General features: G+C 54.9%; 2 protein-coding genes across 7 annotated transcripts; both read left to right on the forward strand.

Annotated features, from left to right (window-relative positions):
- The first annotated feature begins 67 nt into the window (after positions 1–67).
- On the forward strand, positions 68–6721 carry CCDC32 (coiled-coil domain containing 32). 6 transcript variants are annotated; one of them, XM_074149966.1, is made up of 4 exons: positions 68–108; positions 508–757; positions 2972–3128; positions 4974–6721. In XM_074149966.1, the coding sequence occupies exons 2-4, from the start codon at positions 517–519 to the stop codon at positions 5110–5112; spliced, it is 537 nt and encodes a 178-aa protein (XP_074006067.1). In that variant the 5' UTR covers positions 68–108; positions 508–516; the 3' UTR covers positions 5113–6721. The 6 variants fall into 6 exon arrangements, with proteins under 6 accessions (XP_074006067.1, XP_074006066.1, XP_074006065.1 ...); XM_074149965.1 differs by having other exon boundaries at positions 77–145; positions 4974–6329; XM_074149964.1 differs by having other exon boundaries at positions 96–141; positions 4974–6062.
- Positions 6722–13567: 6846 nt separating this feature from the next.
- LOC141466149 (prolactin-releasing peptide receptor-like) lies at positions 13568–14659 on the forward strand. The gene has a single exon (XM_074149909.1). It carries the CDS (start codon positions 13568–13570, stop codon positions 14657–14659), a length of 1092 nt encoding a protein of 363 aa, XP_074006010.1.
- The last annotated feature ends 5639 nt before the right edge of the window (positions 14660–20298 follow it).

Consider the following 20298-nt stretch of genomic DNA (forward strand, 5'->3'; position numbering starts at 1 on the left):
CAGCGGACCAATGGTCGCCCTCTCCCTGCCGCGGGAGCGCGGCGATTGGCCGGAGCCGGACGCCAATCGAGGGGCGGTGAGAAGCCGCTGCGGGTCCCAGTGTTTACGGTGCGGGCGGCTGCAGCGGTGGCGGCGGCCCAGGCGGGTGCGGGGACCGGGGCGGCCCAGGCGGGTGCGGGGACCGGGGCGGCCCCGCCGTGTCCCCTGCGCGTCCCCGGGGAGAGAGGCTCGGGCGGCCGCGGGGAGCGGGGGCACCAGGGGCCCGGGCGGAGGGGCGCGGTGCCGGCAGGGGCAGCGCGGCCTGTCCCTGCGGGGTCCCTCGGGCCCCGGGTACAAACGCCACCCGCCGGGGCCTGTGGTGACTCCGCGGAGGGGGGCCGCGCTTCCCGGGGGGGGGGTGTCCCTAAAACATCTGCTGACGCGCCTGGGGCAGAGGAGGGTGGACGGGGGAGGCCGGGAGAGGGGTTTTTCTGCTCGCTGTTCATCGTTTAATTCCCCCCCGCTCAGGACTTCGCCATGAGGATGATCGAGAGCGTGGACTCGGTGGTGGCCCGCTCCGGCGAGGACCTCTGGGCCGAAATCTGCTCCTGCCTGCCGCACCCCCAGCACAAGGACGGCACCGACGCCTTCACGGACTCCTTCACGGATTCCTACGCCGAGGGAGGGAGCCAGGGCAGGGGATCCGATGCCTCTTCCCAAACCAGTCCGAAGCCCTGGGCACCCCTGAACGATTCCGAGGTGTATTTAGCGTCCCTCGGTGAGTGTCTGGTGAGGCTTCGGCTGCTCCGTGTGCTCAGAGGATGGCTGCGGCTGAGGTGACAGTGCTCACAGCTGCGGGTGGGAGGATGTCTCACAGCTGTTTAATAGAGCACCCGACTCATTTACTGCGAGCGCATCAGTGGAAATGAGCAGCACAGTCATAGCTCCCTCAGCTAGGGAACTTTTTATTAAGTACAAACCAAAGAATTTGTTGGGTTTTTTTCCCCCAAATAAGTGGGGTAGGGACGCTGCTGTTTCTCTCTGAACAGCACGCAGTTCCACTGTAGTTGACTTGGGGAGGGGAAACGCATCCTGAACTCATTACAGAGCCTGTGTGTTTTTGTGTTACCAGCGTTTGTCTCATTCCTTTTTATGGAGTCTCAGGAGACGCTTCTGAGTGGAAAGAGTAAAGTGAAATTTCTTTCTGTGACCCGTTTTCTGTGACCCGTTGGACAGGAGGGGGACAGGTATGGGAAAGAGAACTTTGATGCTTTCCCAAATCACGCCTGCTAGAATCTGTATTTTAAGATGACAGATCATGCAGGTTATCTTTGCACAATTGCTTCTCTTCATTCCAGCATAATCTATAACGCCATAAATTGATTGCGAACAGCGTAACAGCTGATAGAAACACTTGATGGGAGGGATGATGAGGTTACCAGTACTGGAGCTAACGCCCTAGCACAACTAAGTGCTGCAGCCTTTAGCTCTAAGGCCAGAGAATTTGTCGCCCTCTTTTAAGTATTTCCAGCTCCCTGCAGAGGCCTCGTTGTTCATCAGCGTCCAGCCCTGGGGAGGATGCTCCTGTTGCCTGTTAGGAGGGAGCTTTGAGGTTCCCCTGCTCCCCAGCAGCTGGACTGCCGCTCTCTCCGCTCATAGCAAAATATTCCATCTTTATGGCTCTTCTTTTCCCTTCTTTCCCTCCTGTGGAGTTATTTTTATCCTGGGTCAGTTTGTAACCTGGTGTGCAGTGCAGCATGCCCAGAGTTGTCTTGGCGTGCGCAGGAGGCTGCAGACAGGAACAGGCCCGGAGGAACGGGTGGCAGAAGTGTTTTCTTAAGCTTTTATTTCTGCTAGAGCTTCCGTCATGCCTTAGTTGCTGTTTTAGGCTGTTATTTCAGAGTACACTAAGTAGAGCTCTTAGTATCAGATGAAGGGTGCCACAGCAACAAGATATAAATTGCTTTTCTGGTATTAATTACTGCTGCAGTTCCGAGTTGTTCAGAGAATGCCAGTGGATTCATTTTTACAAGCAGGCTTCAGACGAGATCTGTGTCTGTTTTCTCACAGCCAGGATGAAAGCGTGACACAGGCACAAAGTTTCTCTTGGATATTCTGGCGAAGTCAACAGAAGTACAAACCTGGTCTAGGTTAGTACCTGGCCAGGATTAGTGATTGTGCAATCGTCAGCCTGGTGATATGTTTGGACAGATAACGGTAATTCAAATCTGAATTGCTCGGGCTTTCGGTGACAGCTCAATTCTTTGCCACAAGACAACCTCCAAAAAGCCCAAAAAGTGGCCCACAGTGTCACGAACTAGCCCAGTTCATCCAGTGGTGAACTCCTCAATAAAAAGTGTGATTACAAGTCAATACCTGACCCAGTTTAAGGAGTTAAACCATTATAATGGGAATTTGTGACCAGAGAAATTAATGAAATTTGCTTTCTTGTAGCTTTGTCTTGTAGCTGGATTACCCTGCGCCTGGTAAGGAGCTGCTTCTCATCGTCCCCTGTGGCTGCGAAACTCACAATATCACACTCTGTTATGAGATACCCAACTAATAACACTGCCACACTTGCATTATTTTTTTTTCCTCAGTTTGGGCATTATTTGGATTCACACTACAATTAGTGTGATTTGCATGGAAACTGTGGGAACTTAATGCCTGTGAGATCTGAACCCTCCTGTGTGATTTCATGGAAACCAAACAGTGAGCGTGGAAGTTAGACAACTCAAAAACGGGCAGAGTTAACTGACTGGATAAACCTCACTTCCTTCAGAAGCATCACCAAAAAAATATCTTCTTGTACACATAGAATAAATATAGTCGTGTAGATCTGAACTACAGGGGGAAAAAGACACTTTTAAAATATGACATGGTCCTGAAAGGTTAATTTAACTTTTTTGCTATAGAAGTCAGATACTGCTTTTCTTCCCTTTCAGAAGAACTGAATAAAGGTAATCAAGTCCTCTCCTTTGCCTCCTCGCAGAGAGAAGACTGATGAGAATTAAAGGCTTGTCGCAGGAGGTGACCTCCAAGGACATGCTGCGCACCCTCTCCCAGGCGAAGAAGGAGTGCTGGGACAGGTTCCTGCAGGAGAAGTTCGAGGCCGAGTTGTACGTGGAGGGACAGGACTCTGATGAGAGGTAATAAGTCAATGAGAAGGGATCACCACTTACTGCGTTGGCAAACACACTTTTTTTTTCTCTTGAAAATTAAGGTTTTGTCAGGAGTTGCGATAGGGGGTTATGACAAAAATGCCACCTCACTGCAGCTTGGTAAGGGGTCACAGACTTTCTGAAACGGTTTGATAATGAACATTTGCATCGTACCAGAGGGAACGCACAGAGCCTGTAGGGTTTGAACTTTCAGTGCTGTTCACTGGTTTTTGCATCCCTCAGACTGGGGTGGAAACAACTGGAACCTGCTGGATAATGTCCTGGGTCACATTTGGGGTAGGGAAGACTGTTGTGGAGGAGGGGGGGTGTAATGTGTGTCCAATGGCTTTTTTTAAGGCTTAATTTCAAAAGCGAAGCCCAGGCCATTCCCCACAGGTGCGTAAGGGCCCAGTTAAGCACCGCTTCAGCCCCAGGTGGGATCTGAGTTCGTTACGGGGTTGGTACCAGCCCTGAGATTAGATTTCCTGAGTGGCTCTCCCTTCTGTGCCTCTCTCACGATGCTGCTGCTGCTCTCTCACCCGCTACCCTTTCATAGATGATGGATGAATTAAGATGAGAGCCCTTTTCTTTAGCAATCTCACATTTCCAATCACTTATAATGCTCTCCATTTTTCTCCTTCCTGAGCTGACATTTTTCATGATTGCCTCTAACTGAAAAGAAGATTATTTTTCTCCCTTGAAGAAAATCTACTTAAGCCAGTTTGGAAGTTTTAAGTATGAAAAATAATCCATGTTTATAAGGAGTTTTTAGATTCTTTCTTTGACCAGTTAACTTCAATGTGATTTAAATTTAAAAACAAGCTTTTGTAGACGTATGTGCTGTCTCTGCTGTTTTTAAAGGCTGGGGATGTTATCCATGAAAAAATTCTCCTCCCTAGAATTGGACTCCGAAGTTAGAGGTCACTCCTGAAGGGTGCCGAAGTGTTTGATTCTCACCCACCAACATAATTAAACAAGCCTTAGCTTTTAAGCACGCAGATAATTTCAAGGACATTACCCAGTGAAATTCTGCTCTTGTGAAAGAGCAAGAGCAAGTTAATTTTGTTGTGGCGGGATTGCGTGGCCCGATGGCACTTGCAGAAGATGAGCACACACACACACACGCATACATTTAAGAATTATAATACTAAATACTAAAATTCTAGGGTTATAGCCAGCATTTAAACAAAAAGGGGGTGGGTTTGTTCTGGTCAGACCAGTTATCGCAAGATAGGCTGTAAGACAGGAATTATGCCAGTATATATTTATAAACACCTATAGAATCCATAGCATGGTCACGGTTCTAGAGTGTCCACATACCGCCTTCTCCTTCTTTAATCTTTTGCTGTTATTAATGCTCACACGTTTTTATACGTGCTTCCTCTTTTGGCTTTGTTCTACTCCCTCCCCTGCTATATTTTCTGATCTTCATCACAGTTAGGCAGTTGTGGGGTTTTTTGGTTGTTTGCTTTAGCACTAGTTTTCTTACTTCCAGCCCAGAAAGCTGGAAATGGAATTGCAGTTCTGGCTACAGAGACAGACCGGTGCTTCCAGAACGTAAAGGCTGACGTACCTGCTGAGGATTCTTGTCATTGAGAAAAATCTGAGTGTGAGACTTCTCTAACCATAGTTGAAAAAGCCCAATTACAGCAGAATGTCTTTGTAGAGTGAAAGATTCCGCTTTCTCCTCTGGCACAGGGACCAGTCTCCTGACAGACCTTACCTGTGGCAACGGGAACACCCGCAGAGGTGGAAGAAATAGATAGGGAGGGTTTCCCAGACGCTTTTTCATACATTGCTCTCATTTCACTTTGTGTCTCTGCTCCCCCCCAGCACACTGGAGCACCTCAAGCGGTGGCTGCAGCCTGACAAAGTGGCGATCAACACGGAGGAGGTTCAGTGCCTCATCCCTCCCGAGCCCCAGCCGGAGAAGCAGGAGAGCGAGGAAGAGCCTCCGGCTGCCGAGCAGTGAGATACCACCAGCCGTGCCACAGGCTGGCTCTTGTCCCAGCCCCGAGGGAGTATCCAGCCATAGAAATAACGGGGCGGGGAGGGGGGGAAGTGCCAATTAGTCATTTAAAAACAAAAAACCACCCAACACACAAGAAACCCCAGCTCTGGACCTGCAGCGACAGCAACTGCCACCCGTTACGGACAAGAGCAGAATGTCTGTGACACAGAATATGCTGAACTGAAATCTCTCACTTTGATCTTCTCCCAGCCTGTAGCAACTGAATCATTCCAGTCTGAATGTGACTTGTTTGTAATTAATCAGGACACGTATTAAACAACAAAAAAAAGCAGTTGTTTGGGAGCGTCAGAAAACGTAACGGTCTAGAACAGAGCAGATAAAACCACTGAACCCAATTTTCTTCCTGGCTTGTAACTTTTTTATGACTCAATTGGGCATTATTATTTTTTTTCTTTCTTTCCTGCAAAGTCCACTGTGGTGTTTCCTTCAGGTCTGCACTGTTTAAGTCAGAGCTGTGCCTGGAGGAAGAGATATTTTTCACCTACCTGAATTTGGAACCCTAAAGGCAGCCATCGTTGCAATCATTAAAGCCATGGTATCATTGACGGTGTAACTGTTTAACATTCTTCTCTATGTAAGTGTTCCCCCCTACTGTATTGGCCAAACCCTCTATTATGGAGTAGGCTGGAGGGGGAGGATTTTTTCCCTCTTGTTGGTCATTTTGTACCTGCTTTATCTTCTTCACCCCTCCAAAAGAGGGTCTGGTGAGATTCTCTATCGGGAAACCGAGTGCGGTGACCAGGGAGGCTACAAATAACTTGTTTTCATCACAGACTTGCACAGAATTATCTGACTTTAAATATGGCCCAGTATTTAATTGTTCTTCCATCCTGTTTAACTCTGGTGAGGGCTTTTCCCCCCACTGCTGATCAAGGAATGTGTAATCACGTGTTCGTATAAAAGTGATTCTTCCCGAGCCTGTGCTTTCTGCCTCAGCAGGTCAATAGAGGGAGGCAGCGTCCGTCTGTCGAGGGAGCTCGCTGGGAGAGGAATTGCAGGGGAGGCTCTGGGAGCTCACTCACCCTGGATTCATGCCACCCTCCTTACGGACCTCTATGGAAACACATTTTTAAAAGCAGCTTCTTGATAATCCTTCCTTGTTCCCTATCTCTGGGCAGCAGTAAACGGTGCTGTTCTCCCCGCCGCTGACAGCTGTTATTCAGTCGGTGCTTCTCCCTTTCTTTTTTTTTTTAAAGCCTTGAGAAATAGGGGGAATCACCCGTGTGTCACCGATAGGAGACTCACAAGTCCCGTGTCTTGTTGGAGGGTGGGTTTTGTCATCTTTTAAGTGTCCCTTTTAGTTTCTCTCCAAAAATAAGTCTGGTTCCCTGTACAGATGTGGTGCTGTCAGTCTCACCTGTGATGTCAGGCTCTAACAAAGATGCTTCTGAGTATTTACCAGAAACAGTACGTACAGAGAGAGAAAGGTGCAGTGTCTCTGCCTGTACCCAGGCTGCTTTGTAGTCAATACATTTCCTTCTTGTGATTGGTGATGACTGTGAAGATACTTTATATTATTTTGTCTATTCCCATTAAATCTATCGGAGAGAAATGTACCCGGGTGCTGCCCCGAGAGAGCGGCACAGGGGCCATCGCCCCCGTGTCACCGCCCAAAGCGACAGCCAGAGCAACGTGGAGAGGGGAAGAGGGGGCTGGGAAGCAGCAGAAGGCAGCACCGAAGCCAGCGAGGGACTAAGGAAATAAAAATAATCAGACAACAAACACTGATAAATGCAGAGTCTGACACCCACCCCCCCCCAGGGGAAGGGGGAGGTCACCGAGTTCTTGCACCAACAAAACTCAACCCGAGGGAAGCGCGAGCTGGCAGCAGCAGGTGACGATGCCGAGAATATTCCCTCCTGATTTTTTAATTGAGCAGCTCTCTAGGACCTCGGGTTGGGAAAATGAGGGAGGAGGGTCTGGGCTGCGGTTGCCATTGACAGAAAAGGTGACCACACTGACACTAGAAGTGGCTCCAGGTCACTCTCTGGAGATGTCCTGCTGGTGCTGGAACCCGCAGTTGTTTCTAAAAGCCAACCCGGTGACTGACACACAAAGAAAAGGACAAAAATCACAGCAAACTCCGATTCCTGGTCATGTCCGTATGGGGCACGATGGCCCTGGGATGTCACAGCAGATGCCGATGCTTCCAGAAGCACGGCCAGCTCAGAGGAGGGGGGGGGGGCAGCTCCCTGATCCATCCCACGTGTCCATTCAGAGACAGAAACTCCAGGAGCTTTGGAATAAAAGTGACTTAACCTCTGGTGTCTCTGGAATCGGTACAGATTAGGTCAGAAAAGGCTTTTCCAGGATAAGGATGTGCAAAGGGAAAGGCTCCCAGCGTCACTGTGGGTCACCCTGGACCTGGCCGAGCCGGGGTGGCCACGCACCGTCCCAGCTCCAGCATTTGTCACGTTCAAACCCCATCTCTCATCTCAAACAAGCTTTTAAGAGCCTCCTGCTGCCCGTATCAGATTGTTCTGCTCTTTAAAATGAGCAGCAGCTCTCGGCCAGGCTGCCATAAGGAGACAGAGATGATTTTCCACCTGCTGATTATTCGTCAGGGCCAAGGGCTCCTCTCTGGAGCCAGGTCCCAGCCACCTTTAATATGAAACACCCACCCACAGCCACCAGACGGAGACAATCCACAGCCTCCTCTCACCAAAAGTCACGCTTCTGCGGAACTTCTCCTGGGACTGCTCTGACTGCTCCATTCCTCTTACTCACAAAAAAAAAATCCAGTTGTTTACTATTATTTTTAATTTTCCCTTAAATAAGTAAGCTGTGAAGGAAAAAAAAAAAAAGGAAGAGATCCTGCACGTGGAATCAGAGGCTTCCATGGAAACGGAGCTGATGGGCAAGGACCTGCTTTGGATCCGGCAGCCGGGTACCCCGAGCACCTTAAACCCCAACTCCCTCATTATGGGGCATACAGTGATTAATCCACCTGACTTCAACACAACACCCGTGGAGAAGCAAAGATTTGTTTTTCCTTCTGCAGGAAAAAGAAAAGAAAAATTACAAAGCCCCAATCTTTCCCCGAGGGGCAATAACTGCTCCAAGGCAGTTTCCCCACAGTGTATTTCTGAGCAGCCGAAAGCTTTAAAATGGCAGCCTTTGTCCTGATGCTTCTAATAAAAACTTAGAATACTGTTTTAGCTGAAAGATGGTGTTTGTGGTCGGGGGAAAGCAGCTGCTTATTTTTTCCGGGACAAATTTTGCAAACCCCGGGTGGATTCTGGATGCTCGTTGCTCTCCCAGCACCTTCGTAACCCGCTGTTCTGCGGTAAATGGCCCCAAGCCATCAGAGTCCGGGGGAATCCAGCTGCTGGGGCTGGCCCAGGGGGGCTTCCCCCCCCCAGTGCAATTCCCAACATTTTCACCTCTGTTTTTACTCTTTCCCTGCTTTGGGATATCTCCCAGTCCAGCCCCGGTGGGACCAAACCAAAAAGGCTTTTCTGGGGGCTCCCTCCGCGCTGAGAAACCAAAAAAAAGGCCACAAACCCTCTAACCGGTGGCCATTTGCCCGAGGTGACATCAGACCCATCGCTCGGGGCCGCAGGGTAATTAATCCCAGGTCTGATATCAGCCCTCGTTACCACCGGGGGTGTCATAACACTCGGGCGTACTGTCACGCAGGAGCGGTGATCGCGGCGGTCACCGGACCCTGATGTTATCGTTTGCCACGGAAGCCTCGTTAGGAGTTGTACGTTATTAACTTCATCACATCAAAGCAATCCTCGGTTCCTCTTCATAAAAAAAAAAAAAAAATCAGACGATGCAACTGTGTTACAGTAATAATTGCCCAATTAAGGCTAATTTCTCCCAAGCCCCTCTTTCTAAAGCCTGTCTCCGCCTCTCCATCCCTCACGCAGCGATCCAACCGCTCGAAGCAAGCGGGGAATGGTTTCCAGAAGGAGACAGAGCGGGGAAAGCAGCCCGGGAGCGGGGGAGGCTGCGGGGAGAGGGAGGATGAGGAGGAGCCGCGGCTCGCGCAGGCTGTGAGCGGGAACCCCGACGTGACCCACAGGCGGTGGGGTCTCCCCGAGTCGCCCCGACCGCCCGGACCCCGGCGCCGGAAGGACTTTCCGTGCCTCTGCACCCCCTTTCGCCCTGTTCGTGCCCGGGGGCTCCTCCCTCGCCCTCCGCAGAAGCCCCCGGGGCAGGAGCGATGCTGCTCCCCCCCCGCCCCCCCGATTTATGGATTTCACCCCCCATCACCGCTCCCATCACCGGGCAGCAAAGCCCCGGCTCAGACACAGGTCGGGGTGATGGGGAAGGGCCCTGGGCAAGGTCAAGCAAAGAAAGGAATTCCCTGAAACTGCCTCATGCAGCAACAAGCACCGGCCCGGCCGGGGCCGCTTCCCGGCTCGTTGGATTCCCCGGAGCCGGCGGGTACCGGCAGCGACCCGGTACCTCCCCCGCAAAGCCCCGCAGCTCACGGGTGCCAAGAGCTTTGTGCTCCTCGCTGTACTGCCCGAGCCTGGCTCCAGCCACCCTTTGCTTTTCCCATTCCCTCTCTTATTTCCAGCGTTCAGCCTCGCACCGCCCTCCCCCCCTCCTGTCCTCCTGCCCCCCCAGCGCTCAGCGGGGACACGCCGGGGGAAAGAGTCACATTTTCATCCCCACCCCCGCCAGATGGGCGCTCCCGGGAGAGGGACAGGCAGATGGGCAGCTCCAGCGTTCGGTACTCACGTTTTCGGGTCTCCCCTTCTCCCTCCTCAGCCCCGAGCGGTGCAGGATCGGCCTCATGGAGCTCTTCCTCGGGCACAAAAGCCCCTTCGCACCCTAACGCCGAGGAGATGGAAACCTCCTCATCACCAAGCACAGCTCTTCCCGACCAGCGGGGCAAACCCAGCTTGGGGTTTCCCCCCCACTGTAATATTTTTCCCTTAAAAGTTCTGTGGAAGCACTTGAAATGCTATTTCTAAGTTCAGCAAATTGCTCCAGCCCCCCCCCCCCGCGCCGGGCTCTGCAGCAGCCAGAGCAGAAGGAGCTGCTGAGGAGGAATAGTCCCTTACAGAAGGGATCTGGGGTGACCTTTTATATCTAATTGGGGAATTGGTTTCACCTTTTCCAGCACCTTGGGCTGCTCCAGGCACAGCTGGAGCCCCAGCAGCTCCCCTGGGGTTAATCACCCCCTGGGGTTAATCACCCCATTCCAGCAGAGCAATAGCCCGGGCTCCGCACCGGCCCCGGCGGAGCTGCCTGACCTTAAACCTGCCTTAAAGACCCGCTCCTCCGGCCCCGCCTGCACCGAAAATCTCTGATAAAAAGGAGAAAGCTCATTAAAATAACTCCAACCACCCTCTGGGGCTCTGCCCGTACGGCACATCGGTCAGGCACAGGCTGAATCTCAAAGAAAAATAGCTTCAGCCACATGGATCGTGCTCGCCCTAAATCCGAAAATACCGCTTTTTTGCGAAAACTGCCTTTAATCGTGGCTCGGTGATGTCGTGACAGGGGAATGTCCTGAGCACAGGCTCTCTGCAGAACGGCAGGGGGTGAGGATGGGTGGAAATCAGTAAAAAATAAAGAAACTAGAGAAACTTCCGCCTGTGCTACGTCCTGCTTTACATCGTAACCCCCGAGAGCCTCATTCTAAGAGCCAACAGCACACGGAGAGATCGGGTTTATTTGGTTTTAAAGACATTTACGTTATTTGTAAACACACTCGGGAGAAAACAGCCAAGAAATGGAAATCTAACCCTGATTCTTGCGTGTCCCTAAACGCTCCATGTGCGCTGCCGGAGCTTTTTCCACCGTCTGTGCAAAGAGCATTTTAGTGACGGAGCCTTTTTCCCAAGCTCTTAAAAATGTCAATATTGAAGTTACCTTGAAGGTAAATGCCTGTTGATTGAAAAGGTTTTATATTTCTGGTGTGTCTCCGCGCCGATCCCCCGAGCACCGAGGTTCCTCAGCGCATCCGTCACACAGGGTGGCCCCAGGTATTCCTGGAAACGTGGGAAAAGCTGCTCTTTTGGTGGAGAGAAAAACAACGGCGTGAGGCCGGCCCCGGCTCCCGCCCGCATCTGGGGCAATTCCGCTTAACTTCCCGGGGGCGGAACGTGGGAAGGGGGGTCGGTGGGAGGCGGGGAGACCCCAGTGCCGTGAGGGTGGCTGGATCCTGCCCCGCCTTCGCTTTTTTTCCCCACCAGGAAATAAAATGCAAAACGGGATTTTTATTCCCCCGCCCCGTGGCTGGGGGCTGGATGTGACCCCCCCCCCCCCCGCTGCCCCTCGCCATCGCTGCCCCCGCGCTGGCCCTTGCTGGCTTGTTGGCTGGTTTGGGGACAGGCTGGTGCCGGTGTGCACTGGGGGGGCAGCTCTGTGGGGCACACGCTGTACCCCACGCCCGTGCCCCACACCACGGCTGGCTGGTGGCCCCCCATGGCCGGGCCACACTCCTCCCACGGTTGGGTGCCCATCGACCCACGGCTGGACTACCCTCACCCCACCCTGCCTTGCCCCACAGCTGGGCCACGCACACCCTGTGGGTGGGTGCCCATCGCCCTACAGCTGGGCCATACTTGCCCCACGGCTACCCGCGCCCCATGGCTGGGCTGCCTTCACCCCACTCCACCCCCGCCCCACGGCTCCCCTCTCCCCACGCCGCCCTCGCCCCCGCCCGCTCCCCCGGGCCGGGACCCCCGACGGGGCGGCCGGTGCCCCCGCCCAGGAGCTCGTCGCGGTCCCTCCGCCCGCTCCATCCCCTCCCCGTCCCCCCCAGCGCCCTCCGCTCCGCTCCCTGCCGAGGGGGGGGCGCCTGGAGCCGGCCTCGGGGGCTGGGGGGGGGTGGTGGTGTCGCCGCAGCGGCCCCCCCGCCGGGCGCAGCGCTCCGCTCCCCGGGCGCCCCCGGGGCTCCCCGCCGGGCTGGGGGGGGGCAGATGCGGATCCAGCTGCGGAACGGTGGGGCGGGACGTGCGCGTCAGCGCCAACAGCTGGAACCCCCAGCGCCGCCGGGGGGGATCGTCCTGCTCCTCCGCGGCTCGACAGCTCAGGCACCGCGGCAACCCCTCCCCCCCCCCCCCCCAAAACAACCCCAAACCCCCCCGAACCCAAGAGAAACCCCCGAGCGCCAGCGAACGGGAGTGCCACCTGCGGCCGCCGGAGCCCTCCCGCTGGATATCGCCCTGCGGGTCCTCGCCGCCTTCCCGGGAATACCGGCAGCCCCCCCGGGCAGGTAAGGGCGCTCCGGGTCCCCGCCGATCCCGGCAGCGGGGGGGGCAGCCGGGGCGGGGGTGTCCCCGCGGGGTGCGGCGGGAGAAGGGGCCCCGCTCCGCTCCGGGAAGGAAACCGAGAGCTTTAATCTCTCCCCGAACGACCGTCGGGGCTTCCGGGCCGCGCGTCGGGACCGGGGAGCTGTTTTCCCAGCCCGGGCCGGGCACGGGGAGCGGGGGCGGCACCGCTCCCCCCCCGCGCTCGGTGCCTGCAGCCCTGGGCTGGAACCCGCCTCTCCCCGCTCCTTACGGGGGCTGCCTAATGAAGGCTGGTTTAATGAAGGCTGGTTTAACGAAGGCTGGTTTGACTCTCCGCGGGGGGGAGGAAGAGCGCCCGGGCGGCGGTGAGGGGTGAGCCGGTGATTTGACAGCGTGGGGTCCCGGAGGGTCATTCTGCGTTTCCTCGCACTTTCTGCCAGAATCCGGCCCACATCATCCCCCCCCCCCCCCCCCCCCCCGCCGCCAGCGGCTCCGGGGACGTGCCCGGGGGCAGCAGCCAGTCGCCACCGGGCGAGGCGGGAGGAAACCTCCCGGGGCAGGAGGAGCCCGAGCTCCGCGGGTGGTGGAGGAAAAACCACGGGGGCAAAACAGCCGCGTGGGACGGGGGGCGGTGGGTGGAGAGAGGCGGGAGGCGGGGGGGACCCTCCTGCGGAGCCCGGGGGGCCGCGGGGCTGGCGGGTCGCGGCGGAGCGGGCAGGGGACAAGGGAAAAGCAAAACGTGCCGGGGTGCCCTTTATTGCTGCTTTCTGTCACCGCAGCTCCCGGGTCACTCTCCGTGAGGCATCCCGAGCCGCTCTCCCGTCCCTCTCCCTGTCCCCGTCCTGCAGCTCCAAACGGGCAGCTCCCCGCAGACCTGTGCCCGGCTGCTTAACCGTTTCCTAGCCAGGATAACCGTTTCCTAGCCAGGATAACCGTTTCCTAGCCAGGCTCCCCGTTTTTCTCCGTAGGGAAGCTCCACGTTGTCTGCCACCAGGAACGTTTGCTCTTAAGAAGTGACAGCATCTCTGAAGTCAGCCGGAGCATCACTGCGGCTCTGCAGGAGGACCTAGACCCTGGGGTCGGGTTCTTCTGCCCGGCACAACCGAAGCACGTTTCTTTCCCCTCCAGGGCTGAAGGTCTCATCTCTCTCTGACTTCAAGGTGAGGAGAAGCAGCGGCGGCGGCGGGGGAGACGGCATGGCTCACAGTCAGCTGCCCAACGACTCCTGGCAGAACGGCTCAGCCCCTCTCTTCACCGGCCTGGACCTCCTCCTGGAGCTGAAGCCCCTCTTCATCCCGCTCTACGCCACGCTGGTGGCAGTGGCGTGCACAGGGAACCTCTTCCTCATCCTCCTCATCGCTCTTACCAAGAAGCTGCACTGCACCACCAATTTCCTCATCGGGAACCTGGCGGCGGCCGACTTCATCATGTGCCTCGCCTGCGTCCCCCTCACCGTCTCCTACGCCTTTGAGGTGCGGGGCTGGCTCTTCGGGATGTTCATGTGCTACTTCGTCACCTTGATGCAGGCCGCCACTGTCTTCGTCTCGGTGCTGTCCCTCACCGCCATTGCCATCGACCGGTACGTCGTGGTGGCGTACCCTATTCGCAGGAGGATCAGCCGCAGGTCCTGCATCTGCCTCGTGGCCTGCATTTGGTTGCTCTCCATCATGGCCTCTGTTCCCACGTCGCTGCACACCCACTACTTGGATCTCAACACCATCGGCCACGACATGATCATCTGCGAAGAGTTTTGGAAGCATGAAGAGAGGGAACGGCTGCTCTACTCCTGCTTGATGCTCCTCTTGTCCTACATGCTCCCACTTCTGGCGGTATCGGTCTCCTTCTGTGCCATCACCTACCACCTGCGGAGGAGGAACGTCCCGGGCGCTGCCTATCCCTGCCAGGACAAGTGGACCAAAACGAAGCAGAAGACCTTCCGGGTGCTGACCGTCTCGGTGGTGTGCTTTGCTATCTGCTGGCTGCCCCTCCAGGTGGTCAACTTCATCAGGGACATCGACGAGGAGTTCACTATCCTGGACAAGAGGTACGTCAACGTCATCCAGGTCTCGTGCCACCTGATTGCCATGAGCTCTGCCTGCTACAACCCTTTCATCTATGCTTCCCTCCATGACAAGTTCTGGTTCCACCTCAGCAGCTACTTCTACCGCAAGAAGAAGAGCTCCAGCGTCATGTCCTGCAAGGCTTCTCGGTTCAATACCTGCTCCACCCTGGCAGATGCTCCTACTGGGATCTCGGATAAGATAGCTTTGCAAACCAGATTCTCTTAACTGAAGGACCTCCAGAGATCAACTTTGCTTTTGGACCCGGTGTGTGTTTTGCTCTAGACTGGACATAGCTGGTCATGGTGGTACCTTGCTGTTCCCAGAAGAGGTCTCTTGTGCCTGGCAAGGGTCAAGAAAAAACCTTTGGGCTTTGTGTCCTTGAGGAGCAGCTCTTCTGCGCAGCTCGAGGATGTTTTGTTCTTTGGGGAGAACAAACCGGTGCGACAACAGGCACGGCAGCCACGCAAAGGCAGCGTGATTGGGCGCAGGACATACCTGGTAGCCCCTGTCCAGATGCCGGAGCAGAAGATGGTTCCCCCTGCCCCAACACAACATGTGTCCCTGAAACAACACTCGCTTGGCTTGTTGAAACAGAACAACGGATGAGTATGGGGATGAGTGACCGAACAACAAGCCTGACACAGTTCTCTACAAGCCCCAGTTTTCAGAAATGCCTCCGCATCGGCACGGCCAAATCTGTCTCCATTTCTGAGCTCTGTGTGCCGAGGAGCAACACCTGAGCCATGGCCCTGCACAGAGTGCCGGGGCGGTGGGGCAGGAAAGTGGGGGATGCCTGGGACCAGCAAGCTCCCCATCGGGCTTTTACAGACCATACCTCACGTCATGGCTGAGTATGGAGTCTACACCTGATACCTCACATCATGGGTGGGCATGGGGCATACACCCTGTGTCTTGAATCATGGCTGGGTGTAGAGTATGTACCCTGTACCTCAACTCATGGCTGCTAGGGGGTATGTACCCTGTATCTCAACTCATGGCTAGTTTGGGGTATATACCCTGTATCTCAACTCATGGCTAGTTTGGGGTATATACCCTATATCTGAGCCCATGGCTGGGTGTGGGGTATCTCGAATCCCAGCTGGGCACAGGAGGCACATGTTGGAGCACAAAGCCTTCTCCCCGTGGTTTATTGAGGAGGTGGGTCAGCTTCTAAGCACGACAAACACACACCGGGTGCGATTAAAAAAAAACTCTTTGGAGAATGTACGTCTTCGTTTTGTAGGGTAAAGATTGTTCCTAAGCAACAGATAGCACTTTCTGTCTCTGGAAGAACACCGGCTCTCGCAGGTAGCAGTTAAATTGCTCTGCATTTTTTCTTTTAAATTGCGGTTCGTTGGTGAAAGGACAATATACGTTCAGAAATGTGCATTCTTCAGGCAGAGACCATGTGGGAGCTCGTGGCCACTGAAAGCAGGCAGCTTCTTTTGATGGGGGGGTGACTTTCGTAACCCGCCCGTTGTTCTGGAGAAGGCGCCAGTGTAACCAGGCTGGAGGGATCCCCTTTCTCCAGCCACCAGTGCGCAGCCAGACAAGGCGGACGCAGCCACTGAAGTTACTGCTGTTCTTCGCAGCCGAGCAGGACCCAAGGGGATGGAGCACCCAGAAAGTTCTCAAGTGATGTGTTTGCTGGGGAAGATGTCTCAGTCTCTGCTCCCGGGCTAGTCTGAGATCCTAAATGTCCATGTTCAAGGTCCTTGGGTGGAGGAGGGCATCCTGGTGACAGGCTGCTCTAACCCAGACACTTGTCGGACACTGCTTGGTGTCTCCATCTGTGGCCCGTCAGCTGGGTCCCTGCAAGCGGTGCACCAAGAAGGCACCATCTGTTTGCACCCAGATGCCCAACTCAGTTTTAACCTCTTGATCTCCCAGGAGGAGCCCCCTGGGGACAGCCCACAGGCACCAGCATCACCATGAGCACCAAGTCTCAGGGTCACAACAGCTGCTTGGCCACCCAAGGCCGTGCCTTTGGTTCATCATCTGCTGCTGTGCCCCACGGGGCTGAGCCATGTATCTCCCACTGCACTTCATGTCCGGGGAAGGACTTTAAACCCTTGTGCAGTGTGTCCTCACTACTGCATGAAAGTTCTCCACGGCGTTGGCCACCACTCATGCTTTCACAGAGCAGCTTGGCATCCTCCGGTGCAGATGCAACTGGTTGAACCCTTACAGGGTCCCTCATCCATGCTCGTATTCCTGGGCATGAGCTGCTGCCCACTCGCCTTTCTGTTGGGACCTTCACGGTGGCTCCAGGAGGACCATGCTGACATCCTTGGTGCCACCAGCGGGGACGGGGACCTGCCGAATGCAATGTGACGTGGATGCTCATGGCCTCTACTCCCTTCGCTTCTCGCAGCTCCCCTGTGGCCACCCAGGGTTGTGCCAGGGGCAGAGGCTGGATGGCTCATCCCAGCAGGAGGAAAGCCAACCAGAAGGTGCACTGCTTGTCCTTCCTTCTAATAAAGGCTTGAAAAGCTCAGGCTGTGTGTTTGTATTGATTCAAATCCAAGAAAAATAATCTCTCCTTGACTGCAGCTTCATCACGTCCCAGGAAGCCAATCAGTCTGGACATGTTTATCTGTGTGGCCGTCACCGGCGGTGGCAGATCCTGGAGGGTCAGTCTGAGATCAGGGCTGGGGAAATGAGGTTTTGGGCCAGCTCTGCCAAGCAGCAGCTCTGGCTGCAGAGAAAAGGTTGGCCAGACGGGTTTTTTTTTTTAACGAGGTAATGACTCAAGACGTGCTTTCATTCGCTTTGATTTCTGGCTACAGCGCTACGATTAGCCTGAATCTGTCTGTCCGAAATCTGCAGCAGCAAATAATTGGTCTCGAGGGTGAGGGCACCCTCCAACTCGTTATGGGCTACCACGCAGTGGCCACTTCTGCTGGCAGCGTGGGCAAGTTGGGCTTCACAGCCCCACAGCTTCCCCGCCAGCCACGCACCCCATGGGCCACCTATTATTTGCTAGAAAATCTGCTTCTTGCTTGTGCCAGGTCATTGCAGCCCCAGCTGAGCCAGGAAACCCCCAAAATATGGTCCCCCCACAACTTCACCTCGTTGCCTTCCACCCCTGCCACTGGCTCGTGGTTTAATGGCCCAGCCTTGGCTCGCAAAAACGGGATGGACAACACCGAAGTCCACCTTCCCCATCAGAACCGCCACGTTTGGACACGGGGTCGGGACGCTGTGGTGCTGCCGGCGGCGGCGACGAGCCAGAGGGAGGGCAAATGGCAAGAAATGCCAGTGTTTTACAGGAAAAGGCACAAACCCAATTCTCGGGGCGTGTTTTCCTGCAATGAAGTTGCCTATTAGTGACATAAAAGCCCAAGCAGAATGGGCAGAATGACAGCAGGCAACACAGAAACCTAGTGAAGAAAATGGTAATGAAGTTTAAAAGCCATTTTTTAATGTTGGATTTTATTCACGGCAGAACTATGGGGGTTTCCTATTCAACAGGGCTCGTTCCAGGTGGTTTCCCTGCAGCTGGTCTCTGCTCGGCGGCATCAGGGGGAGCTCGGGGTGTCTAAGGATGGGAGCCCTGGTCTCGTCTTCCACGAACCGGGGCAGAACAGAGCTTTTTCTCCATTTAGCACTTTGATAGAGGCACTGGGAAGGCTCAAAATTGCCTGGAGGGACTAAAAGCATTTCTGCCGCTCGCAGCTTCAGCAGCAAAATGGATCCGGCTGATAAATCCCCCCCGAGCGGGACCAAGGCACCCCCCTTGGCAAACCCCAGCTGGGGGTCCCGGGCCAGGGCTGGGCACGGCCAACACTGGCCCCCACGGCTGGCACCGAACTGCTCTTGCTCCATATGGTGATTTCTACCTTTAATTAGCTCGGGAAAACGATAAGCAGAAGTGATTAAGTTGCCTGGTCGCTTTCAACCCTGTGGGGCTGGTGTTTCCCAGCCGAGCTGGAACACACAGAAGCCTCTAACGAGGGTGAATCGGGTGGGAATCAGCAAAATGCTCATGATTGCTTTGTTAAATTAACGGAATGTCAAATTAGGCAGGTTTCTTCCCTGGGATTTCGACTCTCAAGGCATGTGGCCCTGCCAAGGCCACCCGCCGGCAGCTCTGGTTCCAGCCCAGCGCTCTTTGAAGGTCCCTTCCAACCCAAACCGTTCTATGATTCCATGATTCTATGATTCCTGGGGAGAGGGGGAGGCACGGAGCCAGCTCTGCCAAGCGCAACTCCTGCCTATGAATCAACAGCAAAAACACAGCCCAAATATGCGAGAATTTTTTCCCTCGCTTATTTACAGCATCACTTGTTCCGGCTGTGTCCTGTAGCCAACGTCAGACAGCACACATAGGAACAGAAACGTGCCTTTTCATCTTCTATTTTCTGACTCCTGTTCTAAACAGAAACGTGGAGCTCCCTGCATCTATATCCTTCAACCGCGAGGATTATTTTGTTTTGCCACATGGCTTGAAAGCTTTCTGGTACGCAAGGGAAAATCAGGCTCAAAGCCTAGGAGAAAAAAAACAAAAACGACCCACACAAATCCTTAAAAGTGTGGAAAAGTAAATATGTATTAAAAAAAGACAGTGCTGCTGCAGGAGGGAGCTAGGGCGGCTGGGGGTGCATCGATCCAGCCTCTAATAGCTGCTCATGCTGGTGGATTTTGTGTCTTGCACGGGGTTTGGATGGGAAATATCCCAACGGTTCAACACCGAGATGGTGTGGGGCAGCGGTGGGGTGATCAGAGGGGGGTCCCGGTGGGAATGGGTGCTCAGGTGGCTCCGGGGGGGGGGGGCGGGGAGGGGCAGGGCTTGGGCACCCTGAGAAGATCCTTTGGCTGCCTTTTCCCTTCCCCTTCCCCAGTTCAGCTCTTCCTGCCTCTCTCCTTTCACGTCCCTGGTGCCCACAGGTCTCCTGGGACCTCCCCTCCCTCCTGGATGAACCCATCCCCACCTTGTCCTGCTCCGGAGGGAACCAAAACACCCACCTATTGCACACATCTCTGGGGGGGGTGTCCTCAGCTGAGGCTCAGCCTAAAAAAAGTAATAAATAGAGGCTTAGGAACAATTGCAGATATCCCCAGGAGAGAGGGGAGGGCAGCACAGGGCTCCTCTTTCCCACCCAACTCCCCCCCCCGGCTGGGCTGCTTTGGGTTGCTGAACGCAGCACAGAAATCCCCAAATCCCCCTTTCACTTCTCCCACCAGCCGAGATAAACCTCCCAGCGACCTGCCTGCCGCACGGGGTGCCGAGGGGATGGTGGGGGAGCATCCTCTCCCCCACGCCCAGCCTGGGCTCACAGCACACTCTGCCTGGCCCCTCCTTCCCCCCATGCCAAAATCTTGCCAGCAAAGCCTGGGCACACCAGCTGCTCGGGGATTTCTACTTTTCCGCTTTCAAGAGGAGCAAACAAAGAAGCTGGGGGCACGTTTCGGGTCCTGCTGCGGCTGCGGGACCCGCACCCCAAAGCACTGGCCCACCTCAAAGTCACCTGGGGGTGGAGGAGGCTGGAGCATCCCTCGCCAGATGGTCGCTTCCCGGCTCTGGCTGTTGGTGCGAGGCAGGAGGAAGCTTTTCCAGACTTTATATGGCTTGTTTTCCCCTGTGGGATGAAGCGGTCTGGAGAACATCATCAGCGTGCAGCATTTAACACCTCGGGGCTTTACGAGCCAGGATCTCCTCCGGCTTAGTCTCAGCGCAAACAAGAGCCAAACCAAAATCTTCTTGACCTTTGGCTACAGATGCAGAGAAGACAAACCAAAGAGTCCCAGCATGTGCGATGTAAAGCCTCGAATAAGGAATTCACTCCAGCATCAGCCCTTATTTCCTTACCCCAGTGCCCTGGGGAGCACGGGCAGGGATTTCTCCCTCTTTAACTATCAAC

The sequence above is a fragment of the Numenius arquata genome, chromosome 6, assembly GCF_964106895.1.
Source record: "Numenius arquata chromosome 6, bNumArq3.hap1.1, whole genome shotgun sequence".
NCBI lineage: Eukaryota > Metazoa > Chordata > Aves > Charadriiformes > Scolopacidae > Numenius > Numenius arquata.